This window comes from Nomascus leucogenys, chromosome 2, assembly GCF_006542625.1.
Source record: "Nomascus leucogenys isolate Asia chromosome 2, Asia_NLE_v1, whole genome shotgun sequence".
NCBI lineage: Eukaryota > Metazoa > Chordata > Mammalia > Primates > Hylobatidae > Nomascus > Nomascus leucogenys.
Window position 1 is genome coordinate 130,978,650 of NC_044382.1, and position 16,623 is coordinate 130,995,272.

General features: G+C 41.6%; 1 protein-coding gene and 1 non-coding gene across 3 annotated transcripts in view; one reads left to right on the forward strand and one right to left on the reverse strand.

Annotated features, from left to right (window-relative positions):
- The window catches only part of SNX24 (sorting nexin 24), a 188,965-nt gene that overhangs the window by 166,835 nt on the left and 5,507 nt on the right, over positions 1-16,623 (forward strand). Inside the window, exon 7 of one of the 2 annotated variants that reach the window (XM_030818324.1) lies at positions 1,651-3,201. The exons of the other annotated variant lie outside the window; for it this stretch is intronic. Within the exon in view, the coding sequence (XP_030674184.1) occupies positions 1,651-1,718 (68 nt within the window). The 3' untranslated portion in view covers positions 1,719-3,201. Of the gene's footprint in view, positions 1-1,650; positions 3,202-16,623 lie in introns of those variants that run through there. 2 annotated transcript variants of the gene reach the window in all.
- LOC115832031 lies at positions 3,531-3,629 on the reverse strand. Its single transcript, XR_004027506.1, has one exon. It is a non-coding gene; the product is annotated as a small nucleolar RNA U13 (small nucleolar RNA).

Sequence of the window (16,623 nt, forward strand, 5' to 3'; positions counted from 1 at the left end):
ATTATGAAATCCATTTCACAGTTGAGGAAAGAGAGAGACAGAGATGTTCAATAACTCACCTAAGGTCACATAGGTATTAAGTGGCCGGTCCAGGAGACAGAGGCCTCTCAATAAATATTTGTTGAGGTAAACTTGTCACCATATTCTATTCACTTACTTGACTTCCCCTTTGGCAAGTTTCACAGGTGCCTCAAACACAAGTTCCAGACCGAGTTGATGATCTTCTGTTTTACTCGTATTCTGGGTCTTCTCCCACCACCCTCTGATTATGCAAGCCAGAAACCCAAGAGGCGTCCTTGACTTCACCCCTTCCCCCACTAGCCACATCTAACCTGTCACTTGGTCCTGTCCTTCATTTCTCTAGAATTCCTCCATGGCTCTCCATCCTCAACCTCGTTTAGGCTGCCACCATTGCCCTCTGGAACTACTACAGTAGTCTCCAAACTGATCTTGTGTCTGCTTTGAACTTGCTTCAGTCCATTCTCCAGTTGGCAGCCAGAATCATCTTTTTCAAAACACAATTCCTCTCTGTCTCACTCTGCTTAAACTCCCTCAATAGCTTCCCATTGAGTTTCAGATAAAGCCCGAATTCCTATCCATTCTTCCCAGATGTGATGGGGCACCCTGTGCCCGCCAGCCTCCTCATTCCCACTTCTCTAGCTACGTTGGCCTTTATTTAGGTCTCTGAATCCTCCAGGCTCCCTCTGGCCACAGACTTTCCACCTGGCTAGCTCCCTCTGCCTACCCCTAGCCTCTGAGAGCCTTTCTGCCTCCTCTGATGAGGCCCAATCCCCTAGTAAATGATTTTATTTACACAGTAGACAATAGAGGTTAGATGCACATTTTTTTCCTTAAAATATTGGACCACTTTTATTTTCTTACATAATAACGATATTTGTTTAAAGTGCTCAGCTTTAGGATAGTTCCTGGATATCATTATGTACAGATTAAAGTTTAAAAATTAAACTTCTGAACCATGAGATAGATTGGTTCCCATTCATGTAATCCATTCACATTTTACCTACTCTAATGACTGGAATGTGGTATAACATACTCTGCACCCCTGGCCTCCCTTCCTCTCTCCTATAATAATGTAGCTGTGTTTTCAAGTTTGGCAGGATGGCTTCTGTTGGAAATTTGCCCTTTTAAGTTAGGAAGACAGACCCCCATCTTACTGCTCTCTTTCGAAGCTAGTCTAATAGAACAAGTAGACTCAAGACAACTTGGACTAAATGCACTGTAAACCACAATGGAAAAACTGCAGTGAGATATTCCCAGTAGAAATCTTGGAATTCCTTCAAGTATATTGAGATTTTGTTAGAAATTGAATTGCCAGTATAATCCATCTTCCTTGTGAGAAAACATTCAGATAAAGAGCTGAGGCCTAGCAGCATTAACCATTAGAACATCCCTTAAATCAATAAGCTACAAATCTGGCCGCACATTCCTGCTGCGCCTGGTGGTGTGCTCAAGTGGCTTTAGGCTGAAGCAGCATGACTGATGGCACATCCTCAACCAGGCAAACACCTGGCAATGCAGATTCCTGTGTTTATCATCAGCATTGCCTTGTTCCATTCTACAGAATGCAATTATATTTTGTTTCACGTAAGAAAAGCAGTTTTTCTTTTTTTTTTTTTTTTTTTTTTCCAGATTTTCCAAATGTGGTTATTGAAGGAGTCCTCCATGGGATATTTTACCCTCATCTACAGCCCAGGTAGAAATCCTACATGGCTAAAAGAAGCAGAAGCAAGTTTCGAAGTCACAGTCAAGGAAATCAATACCTACCAAGTTAACCTAAACGCTATGATATATAACAGCTCTAGCTAGTGGTAAAGTGCACAGTCCCAGCTTAATTCAGGGCAGGGACATTTCCATTAGAATGGTGCTCTTAAAAATAGAAACTGAACTGGGGCGGTGGTCAGGCTAAGGCCAAGTGTTTAAGAAGTAGAGTGTAGCTGCCAGCGTAGAAACCCATGAAAAGGAGGCCACAGGAGATTCCTGGGAGCACTGGGTGTAGCAAAACAAAGCCACTCTCTGCTTCAGTCGCACCATTTGCTAATTGGAAATCATATCCTGAATCATACTGAGACTGATCAACTTTGGTAGCTTTTTTGTTCAGATCTTGTGACACACTACTCTTCTCACCATGAGATTTTCTCAGCCAGTGATAGTACATTCTGAAATGCTGGCACCAGGAGACAGCCACAGACACACACTGCTAAATGTGAAGATGGAACTAAACTGGAAATTAAATTATACTGACAATATTATGGCATTTTTAAGATCATGGCATTTTAATTTACATTAGAGTGGAGTTGCATCATACTCAGGGGTTAGCTTCCAAGATCAGTACGTAGGTAAAATGGGCTATTAGGATGATCCTTGAAAGCCCTTTAGAAGGGTGCCATGTTGGAAACCTGTACATCCACAACAAGTAGCTTTTCTTCCTGTGTTGGAAAAAAAGACTGTTTCTTTGTTTGAAGACCAAGTGAAGTTGTTGGTGTTTGTTTAGGAGCCATTTTGTAAAAAAAAAAAAAAAAAAAAAAAAAAAAAAAAAAAAAAGAAGCACATACCTTTTAACACTAGAATCAGCCCTGCAAGATGCTTGCCCCGCTAGTGGCAGATGTGAACTGACAAGGAGTGAAGCGCCCACCCAGCGGATGGACAGCACCCACCTGGGTTTACTCAAGGGTGTGCATTCATCATAGGTGGGATCGCCACAGGATTTCGTGTTATTTTCCTTATGGCTTCCTTTTCACTGACCTCATGTGTTGAGTTAATGTAAGTTAAATGTGTTTATGATATAACTCCACTGTACATCATACTTTGAGTAGTAAAGAATAAAAGCATATATACTACCTATATGTATGTGCTGTATGTGGGCATTTCATTGAGATCTAATTAATAGCTAGCCTATTTATGGTTATTCGTTTTAATAAGTTCCGTGGGGGCAAAGTATTTAAAATCAAAACTAATAACTACATCATGGTTTTTGATTAGGATCTAAATATTCAGGTTTGAAGCCTGCTGCAAACTTTTAAAGATATTATGATAGATTCTGTTACTACATGTTGGAAACAAGCAAGAACTAAATAATCAAATGTTGTCAACCAAAAATAATAGTCGGGTATTGGAGATTTTTTAAAAATGTTTTTATGTTATTAGCTATTTGGAGTTAAATAAAAACAAAGAACAAGGAAATGTTTGCGTTTGTCTTCTCCTAAGATTTCATTGGAAACATGGTTTGTATCTGTCTGTTTACACACACACACATATGTGCACACACAAAACCTCTCACATTCACATAGATGTTTATTTCTAATATAAGATAAATTATTATAAGAAATTACCTCATCTATTAAGTCAGTAGATGTTCATTAAATAATTGATGATTTACCAAGATAATAAGAATTTTTTTGAAAAGACCAAGTATCTACAGTGGTACACTGCCTAAGAAATCTTTTCTGAGAATTAAGTTTTTTCTTAGTGATGACTTTCACTTTTTATATTTATGTAAATTTTATTTTCCCTGTCAGACAAGTCAAATGCAGACATCATAAGATTTGCAGGAGGCACACCTCACAAGAGTGGGAAAACCCAGTCGTCACGCTTATGTACTACACAAGGATCATATCTATTTAAATTTTTAATGTGTAATTCTGTCAGGGTTATTGAAGGAACTAGAAACCGGTTTAGGTCTTTTAAGCAGAAAAGGCTATAATGCTGAAAACTGAATGCTTACAGAATCTGTTGGAAGGGTGAGAGGAGTGCACTCCTGGTAGGTGTCCAAGAACAAATTCCAGAAAGCCCCAGCAACTTCTAGCACTGACCTGCCTGGGGAGCTATAGCCTGTGCTGTAAGCAGGAATATAGGGAGTTAGGGGGCTGTGAGCGAAGCTCTTGAGGTAAACAGCATGAGAGCTGCAATCCAGGGATCAGCAAGTAGGATCAAAAAGGACCTGTTATCTCCATGAGATATGGAGCTCCCAGGAAATACAATGGTGATCTCTCTATGAGGTGCGGCCTCATAGCAGCACCCAGGAAGCTGGTGACTGGGCCTGCATCACAATTGCCTATCAACACCCGTGGCCTTGCTTGCCAGCAACCACAGCCCAAAGTGGCAGGAGGATGGTACTCACCCACTCCCACCTACCACTCATAGCTCCCTTCAACGCACATCCAGTTTGTAGAACCTTATTCTCCATCCCAGGTGCAGGGAGTCTGGGAAGAAGCTGCTAGCCTTTTACAGCTCAGGAATGCACATGGGAAAGATGATGAAACTTTTTTTTTTTTTTTTCGAAGACGGAGTCTTGCTCTGTCACCCAGGCTGGAATGCAGTTGCCCAGGCTGGAGTGCAGTGGCACAATCTCCACTCACTGCACCTCCCGGGTTCAAGCAATTCTCTGCCTCAGTCTCCTGAGCAGCTGGGATTACAAGCGCATGCCACCACGCCTGGCTAATTTTTGTATTTTTAGTGGAGACGGTGTTTCACCATCTTGGCCAGGCTGGTCTTGAACTCCCGACCTCGTGATTCAACCACCTTGGCCTCCCAAAGTGCTGGGATTACAGGCGTGAGCCATCGTGCCCAGCCAGAACATATTTCCATCATTTCATGGTTGAAAATTTAATAAAAAATATATAAAGCTATCGATAAAAATAAATTTTTTATATAAAATATAAAACTATAGATAAAATAAATTTGTCTCCCATCTCATCTCCTAATATCGAATTCCCATCCCACAGAGGGGAGTACTTAATGTGTCTGTACTTGCTACTTTGAGTAATATTTCATCTACATGCAAGCAGATATTGTATATTTAGTGTACATATATTTAATTTCCCCTCTTTTACAAAAATGGTAGCATGCAATACCCATTGCTTTCTATTTGTTTTTATTTAACAATATCTTGGCAATCTTTCTGTATCAGTATATAAAGTGCTATTCTCTTTTTTTAAAAAAAGCTGTATGGATCTTCTATAATTTGAGTAACCATTACCATATTGATAGACATTTTACTTTTGGATTTCACTAGGCATGCCTGGCCCATATTGCTGTACAGGCTGTGCATTGCACAAGTCCAAGCAGTGTCATTCACTGGGACCACAGTGTTAATAGTATTCCGAGTCATGCTTGGAACCCTGCACTTGGGGAAATATCAAAAACTTTAATCATTAAAAGCATGGATTCACAGGCAATAGAGAAGTAAAGGACAGAGAGAAGAAACCAGAGGAAAGAAAAGGAAAAAAAATCCCATTACCACTTAAGTCAGGATGTGGGGACATCATTTGTCCCGCCTGGTTCCTGGACTTGGTGTTTTGCCTGGACTATCTTCGATGCTACCTTAAGCAGTGCCTCTCAGGCCTCATCTCTGCCTATTCATTCTGCATATTGGCAGCCCTCGTGTCCTTTCTCCTGGTGTCCTTGTTACTGCCCCCATTACTATCAGCCATGTGAACAACCCCAATAACACCACGGCCATCAATACCTGGTAAATCCTACAGTTACAGTTATAAGTTCCCATTGAAGTTGAGCTCTCAATCAGTTTAGAGAAATATGATCACACTTTTGAAATAACAAATGGCTTTCATCTCATTTGTCAACTTTGATCGATTGACAATGGCTGCTTGAAGTGCTGCGTCAAGAAGAATTCTAGCACACCTGTGAGGATGGCTACTATCAAAGCAGAAAATAACAAGTGTTGGTGAGGAGGTGGAGAAATTAGAACCCTTGTAACTGTACATTGCTGGTGGAAGTGTGAAATGGTTGCAGCCTCTGTGGGAAATGGTATAACTTCTTCAAAAATTAAGCATTGAATTGCTATGTGATTCAGCACTTCCACTTCTGGATATATACCTAAAAGAAGAAAGCAGAGACTCAAACAGCTATTTGTATAATGATATGGTTTGGCTGTGTCCCCACCCAAATCTCATCTTGAATTAATCATAGTTCCCATAATCACGACAGGTCGTCAGAGGGAGCTGCTGGGAGGTAATTGACTCATGGGGGCAGTTACCCCCATGCTGCTGTTCTTATGATAGTGAGTTCTCATGAGATCTAATGTTTTATGAGGGGCTTTTCCCCCTTTTGCTTGGCACCTCTCCTTCCTGCCATCTTGTGAAGAAGGATGTGTTTGCTTCCCCTTCTGCCATGATTGTAAGTTTCCTGAGGCCTCCCCAGCCATGTGGAACTGTGAGTCAATTAAACTTCTTTCCTTTATAAATTACCCAGTCTTGGGCAGTCCTTTATAGACGCGTGAGAACGGACTAATACATATATCCATATTCATAGCATATATTCATAGTAGCCAAAAGGTGGAAACAACCCAAGTGTCCAGCAATGGATGAATGGATAAAAAGGAAATTCTGACACATGCTGCAACACAGATGAACCTTGACATTCAGAGACATAAGCCAGTCACAAAAAAGCAAATACTGTATGATTCCATTTCTATGAAGTATCTAGCATAGTCAAATTTATAGAGACAGAAAGTGGAACTTTGGTTGACAGAGGATGGGGGAAAAGAGGAAATGGGGAATTAGTGTTTAATAGGCTTCAGCTGGGGCAGATGAAAACGTTCTGGAGCTGGCTGGTGATGATTGTTGCTTAACAATGTAATGTACTTAATGCCATAGTATTGTACACTAAAAATGGTTAAAATAAATTTTATGTCATGTATATTTTACCACAATAAAAACAGTAAAGGCTTTTGAGTGAGTGCAGGCTCAGAGAGTAAGGGTGTAGTGATCAAATAGCACTGTCTGTCATGGGTGCAGGAGAGCTTTTGGCACACATACCAGTTCCTAGTCTCACATCCCTGGCAACCTCTACAATGCTGAAACAGTAGTTCTAAACCAGAGATTTGCATCAGAATCACTTGGGATTCTGAATCAATAAATCTGGCCAGAGACCTGTCTTTGGGTAGTTAGAAACACCACCCAGTTCACTCTGATACACACCTGTATTAGGGACCACCAATTGAGGGAGATGGTTTATGACCTACCCTTTAGCCATCTTCTTGAATTATTTATTGACTTTCATAACTCCTTCAGAATCCAGTACGAAGAGAACATCTGTTCAACTCTTGGGGGTGTTTGTTATATGAGGTCACAGGAAGAGACTGAAGAAGCAGGAAGGACAAGTTTGGGTAGTGGTCTCAGTAGATGCCCTATACATAATTGGGAAGTTGTATATTCATTCATTCACTTGTTTATTCGGTGAAATGCATTTGGGTCCCCCCACTGGATTAAGGCACTATGTTAATTACTTAAAGAATACAGATGTAATCCTTGCTTTCTGGAATTGTTGGCCATTTACTAGGAAGGGTTTTTCCATCTTAATGAATTGGACGTAAAGTTCAGTGATTAAGGCTGTCTTCTTCCAGTATCTCTACTCCTTGCAAGTAATTATTTTCATTTTGGCTTTGTTTTGGTTTTTATTCTTGATGATAAATACAGATTTTGAATTCAGCAGCAGAAACCCAGAGAAGTAGCAGGCACTAACTGAAAACCAAAATGTCTGCAACGTTTATGTTTTCTGTCTGTGCAGATACATAGTGACAGACTGGATTCTGATGAGGGTGAAGGGGCATCTACTTTTGTGACGGGAAGGAGGGCATATTATCTATGTTAAGTCATTGGAATACACTTAATTTACTAGAAAAAAAATTTGTCTCCTAAGAATGTGATTGTAAATCTGGCCTATAAAATGTGAACCATTTTCTGTCTTCATTACACTTAACAGTAGTTACAGTGACAGCTAGGACATTGGTGTCCCAAGCTACAATATTGTATGTCATTTAGATACTCCTGTGTACTCCTATGTACTGCGTTTCTACTGGATGTCATGTGTTGTTGGATTAGGGTTTTGGATATTTTATCACGTTAAGTTCTTTACAGAGTAGTTTTTAGTGCCCCATTTTATTGAAGAAGAAATTGAAGATCAGAGACATTAATAAAAATGTAGCTAATATGAATGAATACTAATTTAGGGGCCAAGAGGCAGTGGGCTAAATCGTGTTAATGGACCATCTCATTGAAGCTTCACAACATCTTGAAAGATGTGTGTATTCTTATTCCAATTTAAAGTGATTAAAAGGAAGCTTAGAGAAGTGAAATAGCTTGATCAAGGATACCAGTTAATAAAGGATCTGGATTTGAATCTTTCATCTACAAAGCTTGGGCGAATCCACTCCCTAATCAGCCTCACAATAGAACTGTATTTATGTGCTTTTTTGGGACTCCTGCTGTTGCCCAGGCTGGAGTACAGTGGCATGATCTCGGCTCACTGCAGTCTCCACCTCCTGGAAACAAGCAATCATCCCACCTCAGCATACCAAGTAGCTGAGACTACAGGCACATGCCACTATGCCCAGCTGATTTTTTTTTTTTTTTGTATTTTCTGTAGAAGCAGGGTTTCGCCATGTTGCCCAGGCTAGTCTTGAACTCCTGGGCTCAAGCAATCCTCCCATCTCAGCCTCCCAAAGTGCTGGGATTATAGTTGTGCGGCCTATGTGCAATTCTGAACCAGACATGAATGCTTAAATCAGAACTAGTATTGCAATAGCTGCTAATATTTCTACCATGTTATAAATTGCAAAGTGCTTTCCCATCTCACTTGATTAAACCAAGCTCCATGCTAATAGCAGCCTCCTCCCAGGGCTCTTTGATTTCATTTTTACTGCAGTCCATTCTCGACACAAAAACCAGGGTGATCTTAAAATATTGATCAGATCACATCACTCTCTTGCTCAAAGTTCTCCAGTAGATTCCATCCCCACTAAGAAAAACATTTAAATTTCTGCTGCCCTCTCCAAGTTCTTTCTATATTCTTCCTGCAGGTGCTCACTGGCAACAGTGGCCTTTCAGTTCCTAGAACATGCCAACCTTGGTCTCTCCACAAGACCTTTGGACTTGCCAGTCTCTGCCTGAAACCCTTTTCATCCGTCTTCAAAGGCTGACTCCTTCTCACCCATTAGGTATCAGCTTAAATATCACCTTTTCAAAGAGTTCTTCAGTCACCCCATCTAAAGTAGCACCCTAGGCCCCACTCCATACCATTATTCTATTGTTGCTTCCTTCAGAGCTGCTATCACTATCTGAACTTATCCTGTTTATTTGTGAACTTGTTACCCCCTTTCTCCTTCAAAGAATGTGAACTCCATCAGAGCAGGGGTAGCATCTGACTTTTGAACAGTTTCTCCAGTGCAAGGCCCAGAGTCAATGTTAAGAACGACTGTGGAATGGGTGGGTGGATGGCAGCCTATGTTCTGGCCCCCAGTTCAGTGCTGGCTGCATATTCCATAGCAGGGGTTTCAGAACTGTGCTTTGAGTAAATGACCTTGAAATCAAGATTGGGTAACATCTTCCCAGATTCCAATTGTGATTTGTTACATCCTTCTTGTTCTGAAAACAGTGACTGTGTATAGTTTGCTCACCAGTCTGACAAAGAGTGGTTAATGGATTTTGTAACTACGTATTTGGATGATCTCTTAAATGTCTATTCTTTTTACAAATACCTAAGCTAATTCAGTGTTTACAAACCATAGCTTTGTGACACCCCAGGGTAGTGGTTTTCAAAGTGTGGACTCTGAACCCGTAGCATCAGCATCACCCAAGAACTTTGTACAAATTTTCAGGCCCTACCCCAGACTTGCTGAATCAGGCAGTCTGGAGATCTGACCAGCCCTCCGGGTGATTCTGATGCACCATAAAGTTTGAAAACCACAGTCCTAGGGCACTTCATATTATTTTCATGTTGTGCATTTTAAAATGTTCAATTTCTTTTTAATTAAAAAAGAAAAAAAACACCTCAATACTTCTAGAAGGAGTGGGCACAAAATCAAACAGAATGCCAGCATGGCTACTACAAGAAGCTGGTGACTTTGTAGTGGGGGTTTCAGGCATGAGCCACCCTTTAAGGCAGCAGTCCAGTGCTCAGCAAGTCAAGCAAATACCAGGATGACTGGACAAAATAAGTAAGGTATTTTAAATGTAATAAAAAATACACCATTCACTTAGAAATTGTCATATTTTACATGAACTTTTATACCTAGTTATAGTAACTTTTCTTCACAGCAGGCAACATGGTGTTTTTCTAAAACCTTGGTATCTTTCCAAATTCGACCTTGGTAAACTAGAATCCTTGCCCTTGTGAAACTTACAGAATAATGTGATATTGGCTGGATAAATACTTGAACAATTGTAATGATAAAGTATGTGTTAAGTGTTGATGAAAGAAAATAAGAAGGTTTACTTGTACATAGGTAAGATACCTAGATTTGGGCAGGCAAGGGCCCTTCTCTGAGATAGTGACATTGAAGTTGAGACCTAAAGAATATTGGAGTAATTAGCCAGGAAAAGCATTAGGGAAAGGGAAGGGTGTTGCAGGGACATCAGCAAGTTACAAAGCCCCAAATCAGAAGAGAGCTTCAGTTAAGGTCCTTAAGGAAAGCCAGTGAGCCTGGAGGATAATGAGGGGCTACGGCTAGTGAGGTGGGCAAACTATGCAATTTAGGGTAATGTATATAATGGCTCACACTTTATCTGAGTTATTTTTAAAAGACTACTGCAGTTGCTTGTGAAGAGTGGACTGGACAGGCTCAGGATTTGAAGCAGAGAGACTTAGGAGGCCACTCGAGTAGATGAGAAGTGACCTGGTGTAGGATGGCAGCAGTGGAGAGGATGAGATACAGAGACTCAGGATGTATTGCAGCACTACCAGTGAACTTGCTGATGGATTTGGATGTGGAAGTTAAAGGAAAGGGAGACAGAAGTGAAGGATGGGTTTCTGGCTTGAACAACTGGGTGGATGTTGGTGCTATTCATGGATGGAGGTTGGAAGGGTGGGACTCCTGTCTTTAGGAAGCTCAGGGAGCTCCAGGTGGCTGGAGAAATCCTTTCCTGGGCCTTGTTCCCTCCTCTATAGTTCAGACACTTCTACTTCCCATTTCCAGGATGTCTGCAGCTGTTGGAAAGTAAAACTAGATGCAACACAGACCCATCAGCAAAAGGAAATGAGCCTAGGTTTTTCCCACCATGGTGACAAATTTTTGCAGAACCATTTCCAACTTTTTCCCCAGTTTACTCTGGTCAGGAACAAAGCAGAGCACAGAGATCAAACCAGTGACTTTGTCCTCAGTCAATACATCATATTGCTACCGAATTCACAAGTGGTGAACGGTATGATTGTGTATAATTGCCTCATGGGGCCCCAGGAGGGCCACATAAATCATCCAACAAATGGGGATTCAAATTTAATGGTTTGCACAGTGGATGCCATGCTTCACAGTACTTAAGACTCTAGGGAGGGTGGTTCCTTCTCACCTCTTAGGTCAAATCTCACCTGCTCCGCTCATGCGCACCTCCCCTGGGCCTTTCCTCTTGCCATCTGCCATTCACCTCATTTTTGCCAGTCTACTGTCATGCCCTTCAAACCTCAATTCAGAAAATAAAAAGTTTTTTTTTTATTCTTTAAGATAGGTCTTTTGAAAAATAGTCTAAATTTGAGCATATTCTTTTTGGCCATTTTGATAGGGTTTGGCTGTGTCCCCACCCAAATCTCATCTTGACTTGTGGCTCTCACAGTTCCCTCATGTTGTGGGAGGGACCTGGTGGGAGGTGGTTGAATTGTGAGGGGTGGGTCTTTCCCATGCTGTTCTCATGGTGATGAATGAGTCTCAGGAGATCTGATGATTTTGTAGGGGAGAGTTTCCCTGCACCAGCTCTCTTCCCTTGTCTGCCTTCATATGAGACATGCCTTTCACCTTCCACGATGATTGTGAGGCCTCCCCAGCTTCATGGAACTGTGAGTCCATTAAACCTCTTTCTTTTGTAAATTGCCCAGTCTTGGGTATGTCTTTATCACAGCATGAAAAGGGACTAATACACATTTATTCTGAACATACTTACTGAACATTAATTAGGTGTGAAATACTCTGTCTGGGGGTAGATTAGGAATGTGATCTAATCCTTGCCCTAGAGGAGCTTCCAGTCCAGGGAGGAGATGGGAGACACCAGGGCCATAAGCAGGTACAGCTCAGAGTGAGGAAGCATCTGGAGATGGCTTCCCAAAAGAGCCCCACATTGAGTACCCAGGGATGGCCAGTGGCAAGCAGGGAGCACCTCGCACAAGGCTTGGAGCCAATTCAGGGGTTCTGAAGTCTTTGTAAGAGAGGCTATGCTTCAAGCAGACACGGTTAAATCAAGTCTGGAGTTTCTGTGCCCTAGGCTGACCAGTTCTTCCTCCTTTACCCTGGACATTTTGTCAGAGTGCAGCTCCTGGTGTCCAGCAGAGGCACTGGAAGCAGGCTTGTCTTTTAAGACCAGGGAAGAAAAAGGGTCATTTTCAAATAGAGATATCTGGATCCTGGAAATAGATCCAGGATATCTATAACAGGACATAATGTTACCACCTCGGACAGATGGCGACTGTAGTTTTAACAGCGCTTTGAAGGCCCACCGTGCTCCAGGAAGAAAGTCCTCACATGCTCTGAAAAGTTAATGGGGGTGGAAACGTACCTGACTGCTAGTAAAACTTTAAAAGTGGGTAATAGAAGGGGTTTTGGTAAGTTGGGTCCTCCAAATCTGTGGGTCCTCTGCATCCTAATCTAACTAGGGTGGGAATTTTTTTTTTTTCTTTGAGACGGAGTCTCGCTCTGTTGCCCAGGCTGGAGTGCAATGGTGGGATCTCGGCTCACTGCAACCTCCGCCTCCTGGGTTCAAGCAATTCTCCTGCCTCAGCCTCTCGAGTAGCTGGGACTACAGGTGCCTGCCACCACGCCCTGCTAATTTTTGTATTTTTAGTAGCAATGTGGTTTCACCATATTGGCCAGGCTGGTCTCGAACTCCTGACCTTGTGATCCGCCCGCCTTGGCCTCCCAAAATGCTGGGATTACAGGCATGAGCCACCGCGCCCGGCCTAGAGTGGGATTTTAAAATTCATTTTGTATTAACTCTTACTATTTGTCAGATGGTCTTTTTTTCTGACTTGATTCCTGGGACTAGTCACTGCAATTCTGCATTAATGCCAGTTGTTTTTCCACCACTCTAGAATGTCAGTAACACTAGCAAACCTTGGAGGAACTTATGTCACACCTAAAGTTTACTCTTGGCCAAAATCTTAAATCCACAAGATGAATTACAGACTTAAGTAAAAGCTGTTATGTACTTAATGGCACCAAAATTTTCCATTACAAATACTGTTTTTAATTCTTCCTTAATTTGAAAAAAAAAAAAAAGTGCCTTGAGGGGGCTTTGAATTTCCAAGCTTTCTAGATCAAAGATTTCTTCAGCTCTCTGGATTATAGGAATGTTGAAAAACAAAAACAAATCATTTTCCTGCTGTAAAATCCTTGCCATGTTTTTGTCTTTATGTAACTCGAAACGGCTGAACTGAGAAATGAGGTTGGTGAGTCCTGTTCAAAATTCATCAGAAATAAAGTAATTGATAATTCCAAAAGTGTCATTCCAACTAATTGACCCAAAAGTAAATTTTACTGAACTCTTATTTGATGATTCAGAAAATTGCTAAAGAGCACTTGTAAGAGAACAAAATAAATTATGGCTAAGAATACCAAAATATTTTAAAGTGTTGATTAAAGTGATTCAAGACTAAATTATAATAATTTGGGCTTGGTGGTGGTGTCCAGTGTAAATTTCCCTCTGATTCCACATCTGCCCACAACTATAAATGTGTCCTTCTAGTAACGTGATCTGCAAAACAGTGAACAATTTATTTCAAAAGCTTTTGCAGAAAACATTAGACTATAAAAAGTAACAGTTCCTATTTTCATAGTCATCAGTTTGCTCATGTTTTCTGTATGAGGCCTGACCCTTGGTGTACAAGAAATAAACTGGGGGGATGTCCTTTTAGCAGGGGGATGTCCTTAGCTCTTGGTCATCTGGCATAACAGATAACATGATAATTTACCACTGGTGCACTAGTGGGTTCAGAATTTCAGCACTTCCAAAATGAAGCACTTTTTGCCTTGTTACTAGAGAGAAGTCAGGTATGCTCACAGTAGTGAAAAAACTAGACGGCATGTATGGCGTAAAGCGCATGTCCTTCTGCATGGGGGAGAGTGGTGTCTATGTGCTCTTGGACATTGCGATGTAAAGCACTTTTGCATGTACAAGAGGTCATTTGTTTCTGATGTTTCCTCCATGTTATCTTTATTTAAAATTAAAAAGAATTGTTTTCTAATTATTAAAAAGAAATGCACCCTAGAGAAAAATTAAAAACTGAAAAAAGGAAAACTATAGTTAAAAAATCCCACCATTTGCATTTACTTATGTGAATTTGCATTTTGTTGTATTTGCTTTATGAGAATGTGTTTACATAATTGAGATCATGCTGCATACAGAACTTCTGCTTTTTCTTTAAAACAATCATTTTCTCATGTTACTCTGAGTTCTCTAACATCAGTCTTAATGAATGCATACTATTCTATTATGGGATGTGTGCTTTATAACCATTTTGGGACATTGAAGTTGCTCCCAGTATTTTGCTATCATAAATACTCTGCAATTCACATCTTTACACATAAAAAATTTTCAATATTGCTATATTTGGTAAAGACTTTTAGGTTGCAAGTCAAAGGAAATCAGTTTGCTTTGGCTTGAGAAAAAAGAAAATGTATTAGTTTACGTAGCAAAAAAGCTAAGTGTGGATTAGCTTTGGGCACAGCTGGACACAGCAGCTAAATGATGTTTTCGGAACCTTTCTGTCTTCTGGGCCACTTCCTTCTGTGCTGGCTTCGCTCTTAGGCCTGTTCCTTTATATTCTCTTTCAGAAAGATGGCAGCTCTTTCCCAATCACTCTGGAAGTCCAATGATGGCTCATTCACATGACAGAGGTCCAGCATCTAGGCCTGAGCCAGTCACTGGAGCCAGGGCAAGGGAATGTTCTGGATGGCCAACAGGACAGCCCTGCTCCCTCTCCCACCTCCCCTGCTCTGTTCATCTGGACCCTTTGCTGTTTCCTGAGCCCACCCAGCCTGCCCATCACTGATGACCACTGTTCTTGTCCCCTCTGCCTCCACACAGTTCCCCCACTGTCCCCATGGCTTGGTGCTCCCTCACTTCCTTCAGTCCCCGCTGACCACCCCTTCACTGTCTGTTCGCTTTCCCTGACTTCACTGACTTATTGCTCCCTGATGTTGTGTTATATATTCATGTAGTATAATTTGTCACCTTCACAGGAACCACAAGGGGTGACACCATTTGTTTACAGCTCTATCCCACCCTATAATATTGATAATATTTATCAAGTGAGTTAATGAACAAGTCTGCCAGGCCAGGTGTGTACCCATCTGTAGGGTCAGCCCACCCTAAGGACTAGAGATGGGTGAGGGAAGGATGTGATTTCTCAAAAGAAAAATAAGAAATTGGGCATCCATCACCAGAGCAAGCGGACTAAATGCTGGGCTGACCGAAACACTGATGTCCCTTACAATTTTGGATCACTTTCTAAAGCCAATCCCAGGAGTGAGAAATTCCAAGGTTATAAATGTTTGGGTTTCCTGATAAGGACTGCTTCCACTTTTAGCCCCCCTATAAACATTCTCCTTATAGCAGATAAAATAATAATTCTTAGACACAGAATGCCTCTCCCCAACTTCAAACATATAACTTTTCCATGTACCATGACCAAAGACTCACCCTGGCACCCAGGCCCAAACTGGTCCAGTCTCAGCCTTACCTCTGACCGTGCCCCTATCCCGCTCCCCTTTTTGCACCAGGCCCTAACACACTGGCTTTCTCTTCTGCCCTGGAATTCACTTATCCTTATCTTGGGAACTTCATATTTTCTCTTCCTTCCTCCTGGAAGGCCCTTCTTGCTGCTTCCTACCCTTCCTTCAGGCCTTAGCACAAATGCCATCCCTCCAGAGGCCCAAGAGAACCAAGAGGGGCCCAAGAGGCCTTCCACTCTGACGATGCTTCTCTCTCACTCAGCCTCTCCAGCAGACATGGGCATATTTTTTTTTCACAGCACTCATCACCCTGTTTGTTTCCTTGTTTATTTTCTGTCTTCCCCCACTAGACTGTAAGCCCCATGAGGCCCTTTTCTGTCCATTGTTGTATCCCCAAAAGTCAAACTGGTACCTGGCAGATCAAAGACCCTCAAAAAATATTCGTTGGAAAAAATTTAACAAATTGCTCTCCAAGAGTGTTGCAGCAATTTGCGAATCAGCAGTAGGAATACTCAATTCATCTCTCATTGAGGCAATTTTCTTAGAATACAACTCGAGATGGATCCTCACTGCTTGAGTCCTGGAGGAGAAGCAATGGCGCTGTTTTCTAACAGACAACACTTCCCATCTGAACAGAGATCAAGCACACTCTATTATAGCCCGGTATGTTATAACAAGGCCCCAGTAGAATTTCACTTTCCCATTGGTTATTTTTTTTTAAAGACAGGGTCTTGCTATGTTGCCCAGGCTGGAGTGCAGTGGCAATTCACGAGCATGATCCCACTACTGACCAGCACAGAAGTTTTGACCCACTCTGTTTCCAACCTGGGCCAGTTCACCCCTCCTTAGGCAACCTGGTGGTCCCATGCTCCCAAGTGGCCACCATATTGATGCCAAACAGTATAGATACCCAATCAGTATAGCTCACTATAGCC